At 35.2% G+C, this 23,171-nt stretch overlaps 1 protein-coding gene across 10 annotated transcripts in view; it reads right to left on the bottom strand.

Moving 5' to 3' along the window:
• Nucleotides 1-23,171, bottom strand: part of LOC100376277 (bromodomain adjacent to zinc finger domain protein 2B-like) — a 77,005-nt gene that overhangs the window by 11,137 nt on the left and 42,697 nt on the right. Inside the window, exons 3-23 of one of the 10 annotated variants that reach the window (XM_085495131.1) lie at nt 21,791-22,003; nt 18,134-18,298; nt 17,141-17,421; nt 15,121-15,477; nt 14,633-14,797; nt 13,405-13,710; nt 12,895-13,081; nt 12,258-12,461; nt 11,277-11,581; nt 10,777-10,954; nt 9,998-10,090; nt 7,147-7,274; nt 6,092-6,157; nt 4,925-4,969; nt 4,269-4,301; nt 2,654-2,719; nt 2,295-2,435; nt 1,904-2,015; nt 1,565-1,710; nt 936-1,043; nt 390-574 (exon numbers count right to left, since the gene is read on the bottom strand). In XM_085495131.1, the coding sequence (XP_085351257.1) occupies nt 390-574; nt 936-1,043; nt 1,565-1,710; nt 1,904-2,015; nt 2,295-2,435; nt 2,654-2,719; nt 4,269-4,301; nt 4,925-4,969; nt 6,092-6,157; nt 7,147-7,274; nt 9,998-10,090; nt 10,777-10,954; nt 11,277-11,581; nt 12,258-12,461; nt 12,895-13,081; nt 13,405-13,710; nt 14,633-14,797; nt 15,121-15,477; nt 17,141-17,421; nt 18,134-18,298; nt 21,791-22,003 (3,484 nt within the window). Of the gene's footprint in view, nt 1-389; nt 575-935; nt 1,044-1,564; nt 1,711-1,903; nt 2,016-2,294; nt 2,436-2,653; nt 2,730-4,268; nt 4,302-4,924; nt 4,970-6,091; nt 6,158-7,146; nt 7,275-9,997; nt 10,091-10,776; nt 10,955-11,276; nt 11,582-12,257; nt 12,462-12,894; nt 13,082-13,404; nt 13,711-14,632; nt 14,798-15,120; nt 15,478-17,140; nt 17,422-18,133; nt 18,299-21,790; nt 22,004-23,171 lie in introns of all 10 variants that reach the window. The other 9 variants (XM_085495130.1, XM_085495136.1, XM_085495132.1 and 6 more) reach the window with 9 other exon arrangements.

The following is a 23,171-nucleotide window of genomic DNA, read 5'->3' as shown; positions in this document are numbered from 1 at the left end:
CATGTGTTTTCATTTTTTTTACAGTTCATAAGAAATCGCATACAAAGGAATCCTGAAATTGTATTTATAAGTATTTAAAAATAAAATAAAATAAAGTGACCTCAAGTCTTTACAACAACAGATCGAACGTTTAATTTGGTGAATAAACACTTCAACCTTCAGTGTTGGCTGGGCTAGCTTCAGTGGTCTAATATTTCAGGATTTGTTAACATACCAACAAATTTTATTAAGAGTCACAGCGACCACAATAACCAGTGAGAGGTTTTATCTGCATATAATACAAAGTGGGAATGCAATTTAAAACTTAAAAAAAAAATAAAAAGAACAGCTTTAACAAAAATCCAAAAACTAATATATAAAAAAATTAATACCAAGAAACACAGACTTACTTTCTAAGTTTTCCTTCAATAATCCATTTATCACGTCTCAGACTTGACATGTGCTCTATATTCTTGTCGATGTCTTCCACTATGTTTTGACTACACACTAAGTCATTCACAAGATATCCTAAACACTGCGCTTTCAGTGTTGCAGATAATGCTTTGAAAGGCACCTCATAGAGGGCGCTAGATAGCTAGTAAATATACAAATACAGATACATTAACTTTAATTGATACAATCTCTCCACATCTATAGAATTGTTTGTCATTTGTTTTCGATCGTTGATGGCCTTGTGAAACTACAGAGTTTGAATGAAATCTACATAATAGTGTCCATCAAAATACGAAAGGAGAGTCACTTAAAGTGCTACAGTCGTCGCGCAGTCATTTTACACCAGTCATATACGCCGCTTAAGAAAACAGGCATTCACAATAATAGTGATAGAAGATGTACATTAATAATTAGCTGCAAATGGTCTAGCTAATCTGCCAGTAATAGATACAAGGAATTTTTAATAAATTTAGATGATTGCAACAATAATGACATTTTTTTACCTCATGGTCAGTTCCACTGGAATGTTTAATGTACAACCTAAGTACTTCTGATAAATTATTTTCATCTATGTCCACGTCTGTAATGGATTGATCAAGACATGTCTTGCCCTGTGATAGACACACACAAAAAAAACATCATTAGATACAGTCAAAATAAAAGTCAGTTTCTATGAAAACAAATTCAAGTTTTTGATTTCCTCTATCGATTAGTTTTCTACTAAAAAAAAACGTAACAAGAATATTTAGTGTTTTTAATTTTTCGACCTTTCAATATTAGGAGAGAGCAGGAAATCAAACAGGTGGTGTACTGTGGTAATCACCACAGCTTGTGCAGAACGCACATAAATTGTTTTAAACACTGTACTGTAAAAAGCATGGGTGGACCCTCCACTTTTATCAAAATAGTTTGTTGTAGTGATATTACCAGCATAATCTGTTAATGCACATATGCAGTCTGAACATTGCATATGCCAAGAATTCATATCAACCAGAAAGAAACCCTGGCCTTTAACTGATCTGACATATTTCTCCCCATTAAAAGAAAATGGAATAACCCTCTACTTGTTAACACAACACTGGATAAGAACATTCCATATATAAAGAGGGGCGGCAGGCAATTAATCCCTCACCTTTCCATTATTAGTTGGTAAGCCAGGATCCTGAAGAGCTGAGTTTAGCAACTGTATCGTCAAGGTAACAACCTCACTATACGATTCTTCATCATTTAAAAGACCATCCTGTAAAGTTTCTAATGTAGGTACATCATCTTCTAAATCTGTTTGGAAGAAAAATAAAATTGCAAACATGTGATCTGATTTAACACTGAATGTCAAAGCGCCAAGGTCTAATTATCATAAATGCCAACTCAAGTTATGTAGAGATGTGAACTGACAAAAGTCTAATGATCTAAGTCTAAAGTTGAGTAGGAGTGTCTACAGAGAACTGAACAGTGCAAATTGTACACTCACCTAGGCCTAATGATTCACCAAAGTTATGTAGAAATTCTAATACCATAAGACAGTCTGCAAATGCATTACTGGGTAGTTTTACTCCATTTAAACGGGGTATATCTGGCAGTGTCTGGTGATAAAAACAAAACAATACTCGGTAATTTCACATTCAAAAGTTTGAGGGTAACACAAGGTTGCTGACACTTACACTCCCTATCCCTTTGACAGAGATTTTATCAAAAACAGATTAAACATTGTCCAAGTTGTACAGACAACAGTGGTTGACTTGCAGCTTTTCTCACATTTATAACATTAGCAATAAATCTATATCATTGCAACTGTTTTCTGTCTTCAATAGATCAATTTTCAATTTTTATAATGGTACTAATGCCTCGTTTAGTTTTTTTACCTTTAAGTCCCTGAGTTGTAAGTCTTCAACTGGTTTCTTTAGTTCCTTAGCCATCTGTAATTCAAACCTCTTCTGCTCCATCTTTCTTTCTCGGGTCATTTTTTTCTCCGCTTTCTTCTCCTGTTTCAGGCGTTCTTTTTCCTAATTACAACATACGATTAAAACCTATTTAGTACATTTACATTCACAACTTTGATTTTTTTTTCTGACAGACTGACATAAACTGGACAGGTCTTAATGGTACAGACCAATTTTATATAAAGTAGCAAAAATTGACAGTATGATAAAAACAGAAGTATCATTCAATGAGCATTCTATGGTGACAGGGGTTTGTACATGGATCACTTTTAAATACATACCTCTGCCTTCTTTCTCGCTTCTAATGCTCTTACTAGCATCATATGCTGCTTTCTCCGTTCACGTTCCTGCTCCATCGAAAGTACAAACAAATAAAACCAGAGGTCAAAACCAAATCAATGCTAGACGCACATATTTACTGAAAATTATGCCATAATCAGGCTAACTAAACAACTTTGAAAGGAACAGTATTGTCATATGCATCTCTGGTTTGAATTTATAATGTTACATTGTACAAGTGTTGTACATATATTGAGGTTCAATCTAATGCCTCAGTCATTACAAGTACAATCCAACGCAACATATACAAGTACAAGTGCAGCTTACACACTTTTGGAACAGGAATTTCCTGAAATTTTCTAAAGATATTCTCTGTAACTAAATACTGTAAAATACTTTATTTTCACTGAGGAGATGACTCAGTAAAAATAAAACCCAGCGAATATAACATTTTCCTTATATCTTTCATTTAACTCATCAAAATCAGTGAAAATAATTTTCACACAAAACGCCAAAAAAAGCCTTTTCAGTCTTTTTCAGCTAAGATAAAGTATTTTACAGTATTGTCGGAATAAAAAACTTTGGCATATCCAAACTGGTTATTTCCTTTATGAATCTCAAGTTGGATGAATTTGACAAATTTACAATTAAAAAAAACAAACAAGTTTTTGCAGTGTTTTCTAAGCTTAAACGTAATGAACATCAGCCCTTCAAAAATAGCTTACTACATTTACATCCTAATTTAATGCACATTATGACAATACAGTGCCTTTCACATGATACTTTTCACATTTCTTCACACTATACTAGTCTGTCATTGTAGAAGATAAGTCTCCTGGCTTTACTTGTGAGTTGTAGACATAGAAGAAGTCTTACACAAAGCATATTGACAATGTTTTCAGTTGCACATGAATTTATTATTCACGTTAAAACGGATAAATGAATAAATCAAACAGCATGCTCGGGGAAAGAGATGGATAACACAACATTAGACAAGAATGGAGGAGTCTGACTGTTAAAACACTAACACATTCTATATTTGTTCCATTTTATAATGATTCAGTAGACATTATAATACAACTTTTGGTTTGTGTGCAAATACAGTAACTATTTTTTTTTTATGAAACTGACAAAATATGTACAGCATAAATAACTGATGTTTTAATTGTAATCAGGGGTGTATATAGTATATTTTACAGGTGTATATCACACTGTACAAGTGTATACATTATAATGTAAAAGTGTATATAGTATATTGTATAGGTGTATACAGTATACTGTATAAGTGTATATAGATAATTTATATTGTACAGGTGTATATAGTGATAATGTTTTACAGTTTTATATTTGTCATAGTTCACATGTATAGAGTGACAGAACACAGGTGTACACAGGTAGAAATAGCAACCATGTTGTCAGGTTATACATGTATATAGCGATATTGTACAATAAGGTTGTACAGTAAGGTTATATAGAATTTTAGTGGTATATATGCTAATATTGTGTTAGGTAGAGAAAACAGGATAGGGTTGTTTAAAAGCCATGCCTTGATAAAATACATTCCACTAAGTAAGTAGGTAAAGCTACACACAATTTTTATGTCGGAAATTCTCTTACCATAACTAACAAATGTTTACGCCTTTCCCTCTCCTAATAGGTCAAAGGTCAGAGGACAGATATGAAAGGCCAGAAGTGCAGACCCCAATTAGTTGCATATAAAAACAAACAAAAGAAGATAGAAAAAGAATGACAGACAAATTATTTGTAAGAAAGCAATGAATAGAAAATTAACATGATTGATTCCAGTTTTTCCATAAAGTGAAATGATATGAAGAACACAGCAAATGATGAATATTGATGAGATGTTTCACTGATATTCATGAATATTCAAAAGATGAAATGCAACAATGTATTACATTGCAAATGACCATGCATGATACAATGTAATCATTACACCAACATCACCCTACATGAATATTCATGAGATGGAATGTAAAAACACATACCTCATGCATATTCATATGTTCATTACAATGATAATCAAAACAGGAATATTCACGAGATGAAATGACCCTTAGAAAGAATATTACCAATGATTTTTCACGAGATGCCAAGCAAGAAATACAGATAAAGTTAGTTTTATATTGACAGCTCTAAACCCAAATCATATTTCACTTACAAAATAATAGTCAATACGGGGTTGAGAGAAAAGACCCGCGTAAAGTGCCAATATGAGTGCTTTTAATAAATTTAGCTGTGAAATTTTACTTCACCTGATTTTTCATGAGCACAGCTTGTTGCCTTCTAATTTCTCTCTCCTATAACGTAAGAGATAAAGAAAGAAGATGAATACTACAAGTTTTTGGCGATAAGGTTTCCTTGTGTTAGTAGTAAAGACATACATAAACCTTTACAAGTACCGGTAATTAGAAAGAAAGATGAGAGTTTACTATATTAGAATGAGAGAGGCTGTATATGTGTGTTGAGATGCTGATTGAACTCAAATCTTTGTATGTTATGTAGTTGGTAGGAGAATGCTACTCAACGTGTGTGGTAAGCTGCCAAACTCAGCATGTGCAGTGCTGTGAAACTCAACCTGTGCGTGAAATTCAAATTATGCAACATTTACAAACTTGCTCTGTATGGTACTGTCAAACTTGATGTGTTCAGTACCTCAACTCTTGTAATGTACTGTTGAGTTCAACATTTGCGCTGCACTGTCAATTTCAACAGGTACAGTATACAGTAAACTCAACAGGTGCAATACTGTCAGTGAGTATGTCAAAGTTGTCACATGTATAATACGGCGAAACTTGAAACAAGTACGGTATAAAAAAAAGTGTATGATATTAACAATAGTATGTTTAATGAATTTTCTTCTGCATGAACATATTATTGTGAAGTACAGTGAAGTAATACACATTTGACTTGTGCCCAGACATCTCAATACCCAAATACAACACGTAGATAGATTGGTGATGAGTAAGTGATGGCTTCTATTCCACTAGAAGCGGATGCAGGGCTCCCTCAGTAGTTAAGAAGAAAAATGCCTTAGGACACGCACTATAAACATAACACAAAAGCGAATGATTTTCACCCCTCAGTGTCTTTTATATATGAATTTTAACAACATTATGGACTTACAGAAAGAAAGAAGAAAGCAAAGAATTACCTCTGTGTGACATTTTTAACAACCATTTTATGAAACTGTTGACACAACAAGTACAGCAACAATTCTGTTGGGACACCACAGAAGTGTTGATTTATGTTTGGAGAGTGTTTCAATAATACCTACTCTTTTTCTATCTACCAAGTGTCAAAGAAATTTCTCAAAATGTTGCCATTGTTTTGTTTAAGAACACTTGTTGTGCCAAGACATTGATTACACACTGTGCAATATCTTGCTTATAACTTATACTTTAGTATTCTTACTGACTAACCTTCATACGTTCTTCTAATTCTGTAGACTTTTTAAGAGCCTGGGCCTCTTTCTTTTTCCTACGTTGCTGTACAAGCAAAATTAGGATTTTTTTTTTTTACAAACAGTGGTGCTTTCGCATAAATAGTTTTGCTTGTATCACATAACCCATCAGTCATCACGTCATAATTGTTTCAAAACCTCACCATTTCAAAGTGTTTTAAAAAGAGTTTTAAAACTCCATCACTTCAAAGACGTGGCATAATTAATATCACATTGTTTCAAAATTGATTACCATCATTAATTAATTACCGTCTCGAGACATTATGTGAAAGCACCACTGAATCATTACGTCAGAATTAAAAATGCTCTTGTAAGCAGTATGACCATAAGAATACCTAAAATGGAGACGCCATTTACACACGCACAACTGCCCCGACACTCGCATTTACGCAAACACTTTTTATCCTAAAAACACACCCAAGAATCTCTAGTACGCATTGAGGTTACCTGGAGAGATTACTGTAAAATCATTTAGTTTTCACTGCTAGTAATTTTCACGGTTTTAACATTTTGATTTTGATTTTCTTGACTATGTACATTTAATACAACCTTTGGAGAATATTCCTACAAACTGATATAGACATATATTATGATGCCTCAGAGATATACATGTACATTTAGTTATTTGGCCAAAAAGCAAGATTACCAAATTACAAGATGAATTGACATTAACATGTATTCATTTATGATTATGATTATGAAACAAACTGAACTTTCCAGAATGTATGATGTATGAGCCAAATATGAATGTAAACAATACACAAGTCACTGAGATATAGTAGTACGGCCAAAATGCAAACAAATCAAATCGTCATGAACAAATATCCACAATACTATATTTAAAAAAACAATAGCTGAACCACTGCATGTGCATATGTCTCGCATAAGATACTAGGCACATGCTAAAAATGAATGGAGTCAGCTGTAAATATGGAAATAGGCAAGCGAGCGAACAAATGTTGGACTGACAGACGGACAAAGACAGACTATTAAGATTGCTGATAAAGGACTCACTTCTAAAATCTGCTGAGCTCTCATTTCCTTCTCCAATCTCATCTGCTCCAACCTTTGCAGTTTTTCTTGATGCTTTAAGAATTTCAGGTGGTCCTTTTGTCGTCTCCTCTCTTCCGCTGCCAGAAGTGCTAAAATAAAAGAGTAGCTCACAAGTAAGCATAAAGCAATACACAAGTTGTTGATTGGTCAGGGGTTTTATACTGAAACACACTAAAATGTACAGTATCAGTACACATGTATGTCCTGTATCAATCACTTTCATTACAAAGACAAGTCTTATGCATCAGCGCTTGCTGTGATCTTATAGACCATAAAACGTCTGCATATTTCTTTCCAAACAGGTGATGGTGAGTAAACGAGGAAAGTTAGAGATCGATCACAGATGGTTACAAACCATGGACACCACAAACAAAAATAAATTGTGGTTTCCTTGTACTTTTTGTACAGTATGGCTTCCTTTCATACTGTGTTGACATGGTTTATATTAGGCTTTAATGGTTGACTTGGAGTACACAGATTGGGTGGCCAGAGAAGAATAAGTCTGAGCTGTAGTTTTAGAGAAAAATGCTGAATCTGCCAATGATGAACACAGTAGCTTGACACAAAAAAGTTCTACTTCCAACCAACAAAGCTTTATTTATTTTGTAAATCTGTGATGTGTGATGTATGTGTTAAGTTTGAATGTGATCAAAGCATGTCAGAGATAAGACCCTGGAGCAGCATTTGTTACAATAAAATGGCCACTAGTCAGCCATTTTTCAATCTGATCCGGAAAAACAATGATATGCTTAAGGACCCCATTATGCTCAATGGACATACCAAAAAGTTTGAATGGAATTTTATGCATGCATGACAGATTAAGTTCACAAATAGAAAGAATGCTCGATTGCGATGAATTTTTAGCACTAAAATGACCGCATTCAGCCATCTTGAATTGGATTATGCAACAAATTCATGTGCATATGTATGATATGATGTGTGTGTGAAGTTTGAATGAACATGGCCCAGACTTGTCTGAAACAGAGGTGTCGACGCAGACATGCACAGATGCATGAAAGTGAAATTATAAAGTCCCTGTTTTTTAATTACTTCTGAATAATGACTAAACATTGAGTTACACACTCTGGTTTTGAATTATGAATCTCAACAGACCTTGGACACAAATACCCACTGGGATCTTGTTGAGCTGCGAGGGAGAGAGCAACAACACACAATTGTTTTCATTCATCAAATGTAGCTCCACTATCTCCCCTGATATCATCCACTGCTCCCTCTAACCACCAAAGTAAGGATAATGCTATGAAGATATCGCATAGTTACTGTTTCCATGGCAACAAGGTAGAGTACCATGGTATCATCAACATTTATTTGATGGAAACTTTTGCTCAGAAAAATATTAAATGCTTTTCAAATTTTTGTATTTTTTCACTAGTTAGCAGAGTCCATCATTGACTGAAAAATGGAGGCCTGAACTTCCCACGGCTGACATAATGAGGTTGGGAAAGTGTTGGCAGACAATGAGCTACACATTTTGGAAGAAATATACAGACAAGTATGGTGAAGATGAAGAAGAAACAGAAATGCAATTTTACAGAAATTTTTCAACAGTGTCATGTGACAATACTATCCAATCAGTGCCACTCTAAAGTCATGAATATTCATTACCCATTATACTACAGTGCAAAGAGACCTAGCAACAGTGACGCTGTCAATACGGTGGAAGGAATAGTCAGGCTTTCAGTAGACAAAGACAATAATTTTCCATGTGTGGAAAACTGAAAATTAGAAAACGAAAGTGATTCATACTTATGTACTGTATTAACATTATGAAAGACATGATACTTTAATTGATACTCTAGTCCACAAGTATAATGTCTTTTGTCATATTAATACAGTTAAAGCAGTTTGAAGAACTTTGGTTATTAAACTGTTGATAACTAAACTCTAGTTCTACTTTTTTTTCAAGTGAACTCCATAATTACATAAGCTATTAATATTTTCATACATAACTTAAACTTACTGGTTTGAACTTACCAAGTTACTTATTTTTTTCAATAAATTCTACCCTCCCCCTCCCACTAACAGAGCAAATAAGGTGTATTGATGGGGGAATCGTTGGGTGATCACACCAGGTGCTGATGCTGGAAGAGTTAGTTTCAGTGATGAACTTAAAGGATCCTTTCCCGGACACAAGCCTTGTTTGCAAAGTAACTAGCCTGTCCACAATAAATTACAATTACGAATATTGTTGTTTTTTAAGAAATCTTGGTACTTTTTGAAAATCTTTTTTTCAACCTCAAAAAATCGAATTCAGAATAATTCTTAGTACCAGAGTGGTCAACAAAAATTGTGGAACCCCAGAAGTACAGCCTAACTTTGGGAAGTTCAAATGAATTAGTCGATTAAGTTATGTAATAGTAAAAATAAAATTACAGTGGTATAGAATTCACAAAGTGCATGTTTTCCTGACTGTTCTAGAGCAGATTACTCTTCATACACTCCTATAATATCAATGGTACAGTCCAGTCTTGAACCGATGACAAGTCTGTATCAAGTATATAGTGGTGAATGAAAAGACAACCTGCACTGGAACACTCATACCACACCCACTTTAGTTCACCTTAAAACAATGACAACATCATACTGTTGCTAGGTGAGACTCTCCTTAACCCATAACATATTAATTAACTTAATACAACTAGTGACAATTGATTAAAAGCTAGCGAGGTTAAAGGGAATAAAAATAAAGAGAGGATAGGAGAAAACACACATGGAGGATGAGACCTAATGTTATTACAAACGATGAGAACCCGAGATGTTAGTTTGGATTTTGCTGGCTTAGTTTATTTACCTCGATTCCTCCTCGCTTCCTTAGCCTCCTGGATATTACGTAGACTGTCCAGCTTGCGTCTCCGCTTGGTTTCTAAAGCTCTTTTGGTCATTTCTGCGAGATAGTTTTTTGCAAACAGTTACTGCAGACTGTGTTAAGCAGTGACAATGTGTCATCTGTCAAAACTTTCCTTTCCTAATTCACCAAAAAATTGTAATCTATCCCTGACCAGCCAAAGTAAAGTGAATAGCTACTCAAAAAAGGGACCCTCTTTCCCTTCATGCAATCTGCATTCAACTTTCTGGGTGAGTGTATTTAGAATTAATCCATGAGATTTTACTATCAATAAAAGTACACAAATCACTAAAACTAAAAAAGCATACAGGAATGATCGGTGGTGAGCAGCAAAGCAAATAATACATAAACTGGTTTGACACTTTTGACACACACAAAAATCTGTTTTGTTTTTTACAATTTGGAATAAACACACCCCTGCTTTCAATATGGTTGTTTCCGAGTCAACCCAACATGCACTAGCCAGAACAGAATTGTTAAAAATATAATTTCACAAATGCCCGACAGATTCAAGTGCCTAGTGTGTCAAACTTGTTCAAAAATATGAAATACAAAAATAATAAAATCCAATTCTTGTCTTTGCGGGAAAATCCTTAACAGAATGTATTCAAATTAGTGACTGATTTGCATACAAGTCATGAATAATTCATGACTTTAGTCACATGGTTAATTCCATGTTACTGATTGGTTGAAGGGGGTCAGGTGTTACCCTTCTCACTGTTTACCTTGTTGTTCTAATTTTCTTTGCATCTTTGATTCAGCAGCTTTTCTTGCCAGCTCTTGGGTAGCTCGTCTCTTGTCCTCTCTTTTAAACTGTCTTTCCAGAGCTCTCAGCTTCTTGGGGTCGTCTTGTACCAGAGCTCTTTTCACTTGACTCTCAGTCATCTTCTCATATGTTATACCCTAAGCAATTGAATCACAATTTGATTGAGGGAGGGAGGGTAATACACTGCCTATTATTGTATATCGTTGCATGGCTCGAAATTAACAAAATTTTGTGGAAGTCTACTGGGCTACTAGTTTTAAAAGCTGGTAGTCCAATGGCATTATTTGGTAGCTAAACATGTGGTACTGATTGAATTATTAAAAAAATTGAATTACTCTGGTGTAATTTGGCTTCAGGAATACATAAATTACCCCCAGTACTAATATATATTATTAAAGATGATTAAACTTTGATCTTGTAAAGGTGAATTTGACCTTGAATTTGAAAGAAATTACTTACGTTGTTACCATCCGGCTTAGGATTCAAAAAATCTCCAATTTTAATTTTCACACTGAAACTGAAGTTATCGCGGGAGATCGCAGTGATACGGTGCTTCTCCAGGTACCGGATAACTTCCGGATATGTTTTCACCTTTTTTCCACAGGGTGCATAATAGACCACCTCCCCACGTAATCTGTCTCCAGGGCCAAGCTGACGAATAGTAGTTTCTCGTCTCCAACCATTTTCCAATGGTGCCCGAGCTTCATCTTCATCTTCCATTCTACGACGCTTAGTGCGACTAGATGTATTTCCTGCTGTCAGCGCTGATGATTAGAAAAAAACGCACACATGAAAAAATAGTTTAAATCAAGATAAGATCAAGAACAAATGATTTTAAATAATAACCAGGAAACAATATTAGATGACAGAAATCATTAGAATTCATTACCAAATAATATCAAAACAATAAAAAATTGTAAACATAAATTCATAACAGAATTAAAACAATATATTTTAACCAATTAAGAGTCTAGTTATACACTATTTTAGTAATGTAACCCCTATTATTGAAACAATTGACTTCTTAAAATTATTTACAATTATTGCATTAATTATTTTTTTTTTTTTTTTTTTTTTTTTTTTTTTTTTTAAATATTTTTGTGCCAGGCGACAGTGTGGGGCTATTGTGTGGGGCCAACATGCATTCATGGACAGGAGGGACGAACAGAGTACCTACCAAACAATCAAACAGTATCCAGCTCGTTTTACAATGTGAAAACTGTAAACCACCTAATTTTCAATGCTAGGAATTGTTTACTTTCTGAACGCATTTATGCAGACTAAATTTTGCAAAGTCATAGACTCTATTTGGCTCAGATCTCAGACAAATTTTCCCTGCTACAAAACTTCACGATTCTCACTGAATCATGGGAGATTTGTCTCTTGTAAAATTAAAGCAGTTTACGGTAAATGTGGAATAGAATTTTTAAGACAACTTACAACTGTTAACTGAGCCGGGTGCTGTTGCTCCTGTAGAACTCCTTTTGCGTCCTTTTCCTTGGTCAATTGGGGTTGATGTTTTAACTGGTGTGTTGTTCATACTGGTGTCTGTCAGTTTCAAATCAGGATCAGTGTCTGTGTGCTCATCGTCACAACTCTCATCACTAGATAAACTGCCATCATCAGAATCGGAGTCACTTGACACTGAAAAACAGACGGACAGACAGACAGACAGACGATGATTGCATGGATGTCCATGTTGCAAGCACTTGCACAGTTGATTTGGCTAGAAATATCACTGATTTGACATTCAAAAAGAGCACAACATTACATCATCTTTAAAAGTTCAACACAGCTGTCACTCATGATTGAGCCCCCTTGAAACAAAAACAAAGCAAGACAAATATAGCTTATATGGTCTATAGCCATAGGACTTCTACCTTTTAAAAAAGTCTGCGCCGAATTCAAATTTTGCACTACAGAGCATGTTACTGCACATATATGCAATGCATTATGGGAGATAGCATCTCATTGATATATAATGGAAAACAATTATCATTTAGACTAAATTATGTGTCAATTATTTTTTATATGATTCATTAAGTATTAAGTGTATGTAAATTCTGTATGTGCATACCTGATTGGCTATCGTCGCTGTCCCCCGAGCTGATACTGTCACTATCTGACAAATCATCTTTTGTGCTATTCTTAGTGCTAAGATCCTTGTAATCAACGCCTCGAAATCTCGCAACAATAGGAGTACTGGACGTACTGCTTTTGGAGGCAGGAGATGACACACCTGATTCAGTCCCATCTTGAGCCACCTAAAAAAAATATTGTGACAATATAAAGTGAAACGCTTTTTCAATAGTGTCAATACAATGTACATACAATGATCTTATAACAATGTTTTCAATAATAACAAATCCCTGAAAAGCCACAAAAAATTATTAAACAGAATCAGCTGAAAGAAAAATGTCCACTATTCGCATTTGATCCATTTCAAATGCTGAACAAGATTCTCTGGTTATGTCAGTTTGATTTTCAGTAACATGATCTTCTAATAGTGTTAGTACTATTGAACAACATAAAAGTGAAGTCAGTTTAACGAGCAGTGCAACAAAAATGTGTTTCTGTGTTAATGTACCTGTGATTTACTCTTGTGGGTTTTAGTTGGCGTTATCACTGAAGTGGGATTAGATCGTTGAGTTCCTGAAGCACTGTTTGTAACCTGAGTTAGTGCTCCTGTGTTGATGCTACTAAGACCATGCTGTGAAGCCGCAGCAACAGCCTGTGCTTTGGCTGCAAACGCCTTCTCTCTCTCTGCCTGAGCTTTCTTCTGCAGTTTCAGCTGGTGTTGCTGTTGCTTGATATGTTGTTCCAGTTGCATTTTGAGTTGTTCCTGTTTTAATCTCTGTTCTTGGTCTCGTTGATCTTTTACGTCTTGTTGATCCTAATTCATAGTGGAAATAAAGTAAAGTATTCAACAGATTATTAAAGGATGTAGCAGTAATGTACCTGATCACTGAGTGCACACTCAGAGTAACATAGTTACTTTTGACTACCGATACACTGAAATGGACTTTAAAACAAAGCACATGTCAAATGGTAATTTCATATTTTAACATTTGCTTTTATCTTTTCTGAGCAGTTACTCAACCCCCGGTTTAAAGGCCTGTATTTTTCACCACTCTGAAATGGACTTTAAATAAAGCATGTTACATGGTAACTTCATGTCTAGTGGTACATTTGCTTTTTTTCTTTTCTGATAAGCCACTCAACCTCCGCTAGGGTAGCGTTTATGAGGCACCCAAACAATGCAGCACAATTCCTTTAAAGTCATGCTGTTGTAAACAGCTCCACTCAAGTTCTGGTTAAATAGTTTTCCATCTGCTTCCAGGCCAATACATTGCCCCAAATTAAATATATGTGACAATGAATTTTGTCCCACAATTGTGATAATAATGAAAAATAAAAATAAAAATAATTGACTAGAACGACTCAGTTTAGCCTTTAAATCCACTAACAGGTTAGATGCAGTAGGGTATTAGGCCAAGAAACAAAGAAAAAAAAACTTGTAAACTGGGCAGCAACATTACACATTAAAATGCGTTAAGACAGAAAAAGCTGAACAGACCAGTCTAACATGCATGACCTTTAACCTCAGAATACGATCTTCAATAGCATTGACAATTTTATAAAGTTTCATATGACATTTACAAGGAAAATTTATGGTTTAACAGTAGTCCTACATGTATGAAACAAGTCCTAGCAAGGCCATGCATGCAGTGTGACAACATAGCAAGCAGCAATGAGGGAGTCATACAAAGGGTATCCAGCAGCAAGCACTAATCTGTCATGCTACGATAAGTCACCTTCAGTTTACTGCTTGGTTTGTTTATTTTGTTGGTCTGTTCGGCTTTACCCCTGCCGTGTTTCCCAACCTTAAGTCTGCGCTCCAGCGAGTCCTGTTGCTGCTTCTTCAGTTGTTGCTCCTGTTTCAGTAACTGCTTCTGTTTCTCTTCTAGTTCCTTCTTGGTCTGAAAACAAGAACACATAGTTGCTAATTAATTAAAAGTAACAGGCAAGTATCAAGCCCTTTACCGAGAGCAAGTTTATGACATAAAAAAAGGGTTAAATATTATAATTGTTTTCTCGTGAGCCTGTTTGTCTCAGCAAATAAACATTTTCCGTTGTTGTCTTTCACAGATACCTGAAATGGTACACAGGCATACCAAAATATTCTAAATTAGACCTTAGGAACGCCGAGTTAACCAATCATGGAGCAGAATTCAAAGTAGACCATGAACTTGAATACGTGCTTAGCCATTTACTTGAGGAAATGTACAGCAAACTATCTTACCTGAAGAATGTCTTCCATTTCTTTGTCATCACTGTCCGACTCGCTATTGCCACCATCTGAGTTGTCACTACCGCTGCTAATATCAGAATTACTGCTGGAACTATCACTGCTACTACCCAAGTCATCACTAGAGTCATCACTACTGCTGCTACTACTATCGCTGCTACTCGTCTCTTTGCCGTTCTTCTTTTTATTGGAGTCAGTTTTCGTTGACGGTGATACTGCTGTAGTCACACCAGTTGAACTTGCGGCCGATGATAGCAATGTTGTTGTTGTTGATGATGCTTTGGTTATCACAGATGAGTGTGCAAATACTGGGGTTGATGGCTGCGGAATAGACAATGTAGGTTGGGATATCTGGGGGGGGGGTGGAAAAGAAAATTGCACACAAGTCAGAACAATCAGCCTATCGGCTGAGATAGCTCCGCTGTTAGCAATGCACATTTCAATTAAAGAACTGAAGACATCATTAGAAAATGAACAATATGAATAGTATCAAAGCAATCGGACTTACAGTTTTTAACAAGAAGTCGAAAATATCACTTTTTACGAAAAATTACAAAAATATTCACCAAAATTAGAGAACTGAAGATATCATCACAAAATGAACAAATCTGAGAAAGGTCTACATGTAGTATCTATATATGTAATATCAAAGTAATTGATCTTTTGGTTTTTAACAAGAAGTCGAAAATATCACTTTTTACCAAAAATTACAAAAATATTCACCAAAATTAGAGAATTGAAGATATCATCACGAAATAAACAAATCTGAGAGAGGTCCACATGTAGTACCTATATATGTAGTATCAAAGCAATTGGACTTGCGGTTTTTAGCAAGAAGTCGAAAATATCACTTTTTACCAAAAATGACAAAAATATTCACCAAAATTAGAGAATTAAAGATATCATTACAAAATGAACAAATCTGAGAGAGGTCCACATGTAGTACCTATATATGTAATATCAAAGCAATTGCACTTGCGGTTTTTAACAAGAAGTCGAAAATATCACTTTTTACCAAAAATGACAAAAATATTCAGCAAAATTAGAGAATTAAAGATATCATTACAAAATGAACAAATCTGAGAGAGGTCCACATGTAGTACCTATATATGTAATATCAAAGCAATTGCACTTGCGGTTTTTAACAAGAAGTCGAAAATATCACTTTTTACCAAAAATGACAAAAATATTCACCAAAATTAGAGAATTGAAGATATCAACATGAAATGAACAAACCTAAGAGAGGTCTACCCAAGGTACATATACACCAAGTATCAAAGCATTCAGGCTTGTAGTTTTCAAGAAGAAGTCGAAAAAGTAAAACATTGACACGGACGACGGACAATCACTCATATGATAAGCTCCGCTCGACAAAGTCGACAGCGGAGCTAATAAAGGATTTGTGAAAATAAATATCTTTATTGATGAATTATGTTTTACCAGCATATTTTACGTAGATTTTTCACTGATATGATGAAATAATATCATTCTACAAGATTCAGAGTTTTTTTTTTTTTTTTTACTCGACTTCCTCAAAATTTAAAAGGCTTTCAGGCAACAGACTACTTCAGTAGATCAGTGTTCAGACATTAACACATCTGATGCTGAAGATATATTTTTTTTCAATTTTCCATTCATTTTTGGGATCTGCAGATGCTTTCATCCGGCAATGGATTATAAAGCAAATCAATCTCGGATATAAATTTAGCAGTTGACCATTAGAAATTGTGAGAGACGAGACGGCAGAAAAACTGTCCAAATTACAAAACAAAAGAAAAACTGTTTTCTAAGGTCTATTGTTTTCCTTTCACTTAGTTGAAAGGTAAGATATTTTTTTTCAGGTTAATGTTAATTTTCTGTTGCCTTCCTCTTTTAAATGTGTGTCAATTTTGTTCTTGTGTTATTTTCTCCCTATGCAAGTTTCTCATGATCAATCCGCTTACCATCAGCAATCAAAAAAGTGTACAAGCCCAGACAGTGATAAAAAACAAGAGAAGCATATTCAATACATTACCTTTGAATCCTTGGACTTATCAGAAACAGAGCTTGTACTGCCGGGAATACGTAAAGTGTTTGAAGAGTTTTTGTACGAGTTTCCTTTGGGTCTTCCCCTCTGGCCTTTATGCTTACTACTACTGCTGCTGCTGCTACTACTGCTGGTACTGACTACTGTACTCGTCATAGCCAATGAAGTGGTGGTGGAGGTTGCCGGGGATGAGCTTTTTGTAGGTGAACTTAGTGATAACACAGATGATGCAGGTGGAAATAACGGACCACAAAATGCACCATTTAAACCTACAGAAATCAAATCAAATTCACCAAAATTTTTAAATTATATTGAACATTTAATCAGAAAAAGTTATCTCCATGAAATTAGTCTCTTATTTTCATTCATGCATGCATACATGTATGGTAGGTTATATCAGTGTTTATCCATCACTGGAGTAAACAAACAAGCAAGTGTGCAATTTTCTTTGGGTGTTATTTACAATACCGTATTTGCTTTATTAAGAAGTGCATTTCGAATAGACCCACATATAAATCACAAAATCTATTTATTCTATGCTAATTCATTAAATATTGCTTATTTTTATATTACTTTACCTCTGTAATTTACATAAACACATTCACTACTAATAGATCAGACCTTTTTTCTAAAAATACTGACCTAGTAATCATGCTACTGTCGAAATGTCTATCATTACAGTTACTTGGAAGGGGACATTTACTTGTTTTTACAAGCTTACAGTTTTTTTTTTTAAAGAATGGCTCATAAGATGAAGCAATGGATCAAATGAAAACCACTATTACTGATGAGTTGAAGAGCAGCCAGCACAACAGAGGTACAACTACAACAAAGACCAACAAAGATATGTACAGACTAAAACATCACATTCACAGGCCACACAAGTAAAAGCTAAGTAACCCCCAAGTTAGTAATCAAGTACACCTGTCATGTAGTCTATCAATCTTAGGTTAAGATATCCCTCTGAAACACCTTACTTACTTTTTTGAGCTTGCGACTGCCTATAAAGTGAATCAAACCCAGGTGGGCTGGCTTCTCTTTCCCTTCCACCGCTGCCAAATGTTGGCGCTGTAAGGCCCAGAGTTCCGCTATAGTACTCAGACAAACCAGCCATACTACGGGCGTGGCGCCACCAGGCCGCACCACCTTCAACCAAAAACGGACGAGTATATTAGATTCAATCTGAATAGACTTGCATCCAAATCGTTCACCAGGAAATGTGATGATGTTCAATTCTATCACCATACGCTAAGATAATAGCAGGAGAAGGGGGCGTGGCTCCAGAGGGACTGGATGCTCAAGTGGCTACAGGAAATTTCAACTACCTATTGCTAGTATGTAGAAAACGCATTGAATAGATTCTATCTGTGTTAGTTCACTTTGATTCCTACATTTGGTGTTAATATCAGTAAACTAAGCTATAAAACTAAGAAAACAACTACTGATCTGTCTTCTTGCTATCAAATATCACTATACTACCTTGAGGCTGAAAACTATAACTTCCTAACAAGTTAGAGGCACTGGCACCATGGCTGAATACTGCCCTCTAGTATCCACTTTATTCAGCTGTGCAGTTTGAAACTAAAGAGGGCAGTATTTATTCATAACACACTCGCTACATGCATCAAATAAAACATCACAATCAACTCCACCCTTTTCACACACTCACATTTTTACAAACTTCATTATACACAATTTCCTAGAGAAGCAAATCTGAAGTTTTGGCATAACTAGAAATACAGGTGCCGATGGTACTGTATAAAACATGCAAATTTACTCACATACAACAACAACAACAACAACAACAACAATACTATAAACTAGCAGTGAAAGCCAATGAATGCCCTGAAGTAAACAGCATGCATATATTAAAAATGTTTAATTACAAGATAAACAAAGACTCGTAGTTGAAGAGAGTGAGGAAGTTCACAGACACACGATTGTTTGATGTACAGTACAGCGAACTTTCCTCGAAAATCACACCAGACACGAACGTGCCTTCATGGAAAATAAGTCACATGATAAAACCATCAAAATTTTTTTTTTAAATCCACGACAAAGTTATAGAAAGAGACAAAGTTAGCAAAGACAGTAAATATTAGGTGAAAAAAAAGTGAAGATGATTAAATAGACTGGCAAGTGAATGAATCATAGATGAAATATTATAAGATATTATGATAATCACCTAAAGTTGCCAAGTTACATAATTGTACACTGGCTGTGAGTGGCCAATGCAGACCAGCTGAAAGAATTAAAAAACAGAACAACCCTATCATACATCCGTATAAAAATCTAGGCTTAACCGCTTCTCAAACTCATAATATTCGGCAAAACATGTTGACAAATTTGTTGCGCATGTAAAATTGATTTATTTCAAAGTGTGTATCAGAGGGAAAGAATATACAAATAACAGTTGATGATCATCACTTTGTTGAATTGTAATCAATTTCATCATCAATTGATCGTTTTCATGATTTCATAGAACCATGTAATATGGATCTGAGATGAAAATAGACGCAGAGATCTTGGTGCGAGCGTGAGCCACGAGTCTTGTTTATGCTCCTCAAATAGCGTTCCACTCTCCCTCGTCATCACATCCACAGTTGCTAGGACCTACATAACCATAGTATTTTAAACAGGAAACATGAGGACGAGAGCGAGTGAAACACAATTTGCAGGGTGAAAAACAAGTCGCATGAATCTTTTGTGAGATCTCAGAGATTATATGCATCTAAGGTCTATCAATATTTTTACCAGATCAAAAGTAGATCACTTGCAACTTGAATGGGAAGGATCCAGTACCTCCAACGCCTTCAATGTGGGGTCACTGTTCAGCAATTTACATACATTTCCCATTTCTAGCTTCAACAATATGTAAAAATTGTCCTTTACAAACAAAATCAGTAAATATAAAATCAAAATAAGCACGTTATATTTTTTTTAAATTGTTTGTCAACAAATTTTGACTAAGAATATATTTAGAGTTGAAAGGGTTAAAATGATGTTAGTACATTCAATGAACCATGATGAGAAAATGGGGAAAGAGGGTAGAGTGGAGTTGAGTGAGGATGGAACAGCTGTGCATAGCAGCCCAGGCAGAAAGGATGCACTTATACAGACTGCATTATGACTTTCCTGAAAAATGTGTGGCAAAGTCTGTCGCAGATCTTAAATTCAATATAATTACAAAATGATTTGAGCCAAATAATGAGATGAAAATATTAAGGATTTTTTTTTTTTAAATCCCAAATTGAGTTTTCGGATTATTAGAACATGCAGCGAAAATTGTTAATAACATCATGGAACGCCCACCATTGGGATGATATCACACACATACAACTATGTACAGTAAAAACAGTCTAAATCAAATACGCAAAAAACAGGCAAATGAAGATTTTTTCTAAATGTCTTTTATATTGATACACATGTAAGAAATTTCAAGAATTATGCCATTTTTATGTACTTAGTTTTCCATAGTTTTATCATTTTGAACAAAATGACATAATTTGCCACTGGCGAAAGGTTTTGATGAACAAAAAATTGAAAAATTAAAAGGAAAATGATACCAGTTTATTTTCGTTGGTGGCGGAAGTTGACTATTCAACGGGTTAAAGCGTTAGATGATATGCACAGGTTGTGACATGAGAAGAGCAGAGGGAAAAGAGAGGGAGGGAACTAAGACACAAAACCAAATAAAGTAAAAATAACACCTAAACAGGCAATAACCATCAGCAACATAAACACTTAATAAACAATAACTTAACTACTATACAATTGTCTTCCCCTAAATTGTCTTCATTGCCTTCATTTAATGTAACTCACACTCCAATTCAACGATACGGATACCATTATTTAACACATAAATAAACTAATTCTACTACTAATAATAGTATTTGTAACTTTATATAAACAACAGTACAACTGAAGCATTATTTTGTCAACATCACACAAAGAGAATAATATTTAAGAGCGGGCTGGAACAAAACTTTCTATTACAGAATGATAACTCAAACTTTCTGAGCACAAGTCAGTTACTTCATATACTTTTATTGTATACACTGTTGTCAACAAATCCCTAATTATATTTACAAATATTCATAAACCAAAATGTTTTCGTTTGAAATCATTTTCATTCAAACTTAAAAGAAATAGCTGCATTGGCTTAGCACTGCCTTCACTCTGCAAAGTGTTTGCGCGTACTAATACATGTCACTGCCATTTGAGTCGATAAATATTTAAATTTATAAATAGTTTATCACGTACATGGCTTTGTTGACTACAGTGTAAAAAGTAAGTTACAAGTGGTAACTAGTTAACAATGCACATCAAAAAACAGCAAACTGCCATACATTGTTTTTTGCACTGCCCTCTAGTGGCCATAATGTGGCAGGATGGTTCTCGGCAACTAGACGCAAGTCTAATCATGTACTTACATGGTGGGCTTTGCCTTAGGGTGAAACAAATTATTAGACGTGGTTCTAAACGCTGGTGTACTTAACTGTTGGACTTAAGAGATTATGTACGAAGGCAGATGGTACTAGACATGGTCCTAAACCCAGTGTACCTACCTGTTGGGCTAAGTGGGCTATGCGCAAGAATATAATGTGCTAGACCTGGTCCTGAACATGGTGCACTTACCTGTTGGGCTTAGTGGGCCATGAGTGAGGGCATTTGGTGAACCCAGTGGGCTTGTCAACCCTTCCCTTAGGGAACCTAAACCACCAAAATCACTGTGGGGACTTCTGGGTGGATATAACGGCTGGTTGAACATACTGAACGCACTCGGCATATGGGTTATGTACGGTGGTTGGTCACGTGATGTTGGTGGCCGTCCAGGAAACATTGAATGGCCTGAAAGATACAATATATATAGTAGGAAAGAAATTAAATAATTTAGGTTAGAGACTTATTTGTCATTGAAATCTGACATCTGAAAGTAGGATGAGGCTCTTTAAAAGAGCGTATTTGCAAGATGCCTGCATCTAATGGGCCACGTAAGATAGTGTGTTTGCAAGATGCTTGTATCTAATGGGGCCACCTAGGATAGTATATTTGCTAGATGCCTGTATTTTATGGGGCTACCTAAGATACTGTATTTTCAAGATGCCTGATCTAATGGGGCTACCTAGGATAGTGTATTTGCAAGATGCCTGATCTAATGGGGCCACCTAGGATAGTGTATTTGCAAGATTCCCATATCTAATGGGGCCATCTAGGATGGTGTATTTGTTTACGTCACTATATATTAACTCAATGTCAATCCCAACTGTAGTCTACTGTACTGTTTATTTTGAAATGATAATGGTCAAGTCATTAACCATAAAATGAGGGCTTTCAATGAAGTACACTGTGTGACTACATGCATGTATTTATTTAGAATTTGTATGAATAAAGTGGGACATGTATACTGTATGCAAAATTACAGCATGCACCGCTAAATCATGGAAATAGGGTGACAGATGTATAATAATAATATTATTATTTATTTATACATAATCCCACAATATTTAGCTTGACGTCAGTAGATCAGAGTAATTACTAGCCAGTGTTTTTTGTTTTTTTGTTATCAATTTGAGCGCCGCAGGCCCACTGTACATTACTCAGATAGCAGGCTTTATTTACAAGATTGCAGGGATTCAGTTGTCTTAAAATCAGCTTTGAAAATTTTGTCCAACGAACTGGCAACTAGTGTCATGGGACATTTCTAATTATTTGCCATGATTTGGGCTGAAAACAGTAAATTCGGCAGAAAACACTTAGGCCCTTTGTCTGAAATGGTTGAACAAAATTAAGACATTTTGAAAAAGCACATTGCTGATGTTCAGTAAGCACTTGAATCACCAAGACTGTCTATTTGGGCATAATTCTTGTGTGTACTGCTTTGTAAATGTATCATGCAATACTGCTCATTCATAACACGTGCTTGCAAGTAGCACTTTTTTTCAGAGAGAAAATACACATATGGGCTAGCCTATATATTGACAAATTTTCATCAGATTTTGTGATCGCAGCGAAAGCT

This window comes from Saccoglossus kowalevskii, chromosome 21, assembly GCF_978046115.1.
Source record: "Saccoglossus kowalevskii chromosome 21, keSacKowa6.1, whole genome shotgun sequence".
NCBI classification, from domain to species: Eukaryota; Metazoa; Hemichordata; class Enteropneusta; family Harrimaniidae; genus Saccoglossus; species Saccoglossus kowalevskii.
This window is presented reverse-complemented; position numbering and strand designations above follow the sequence as displayed.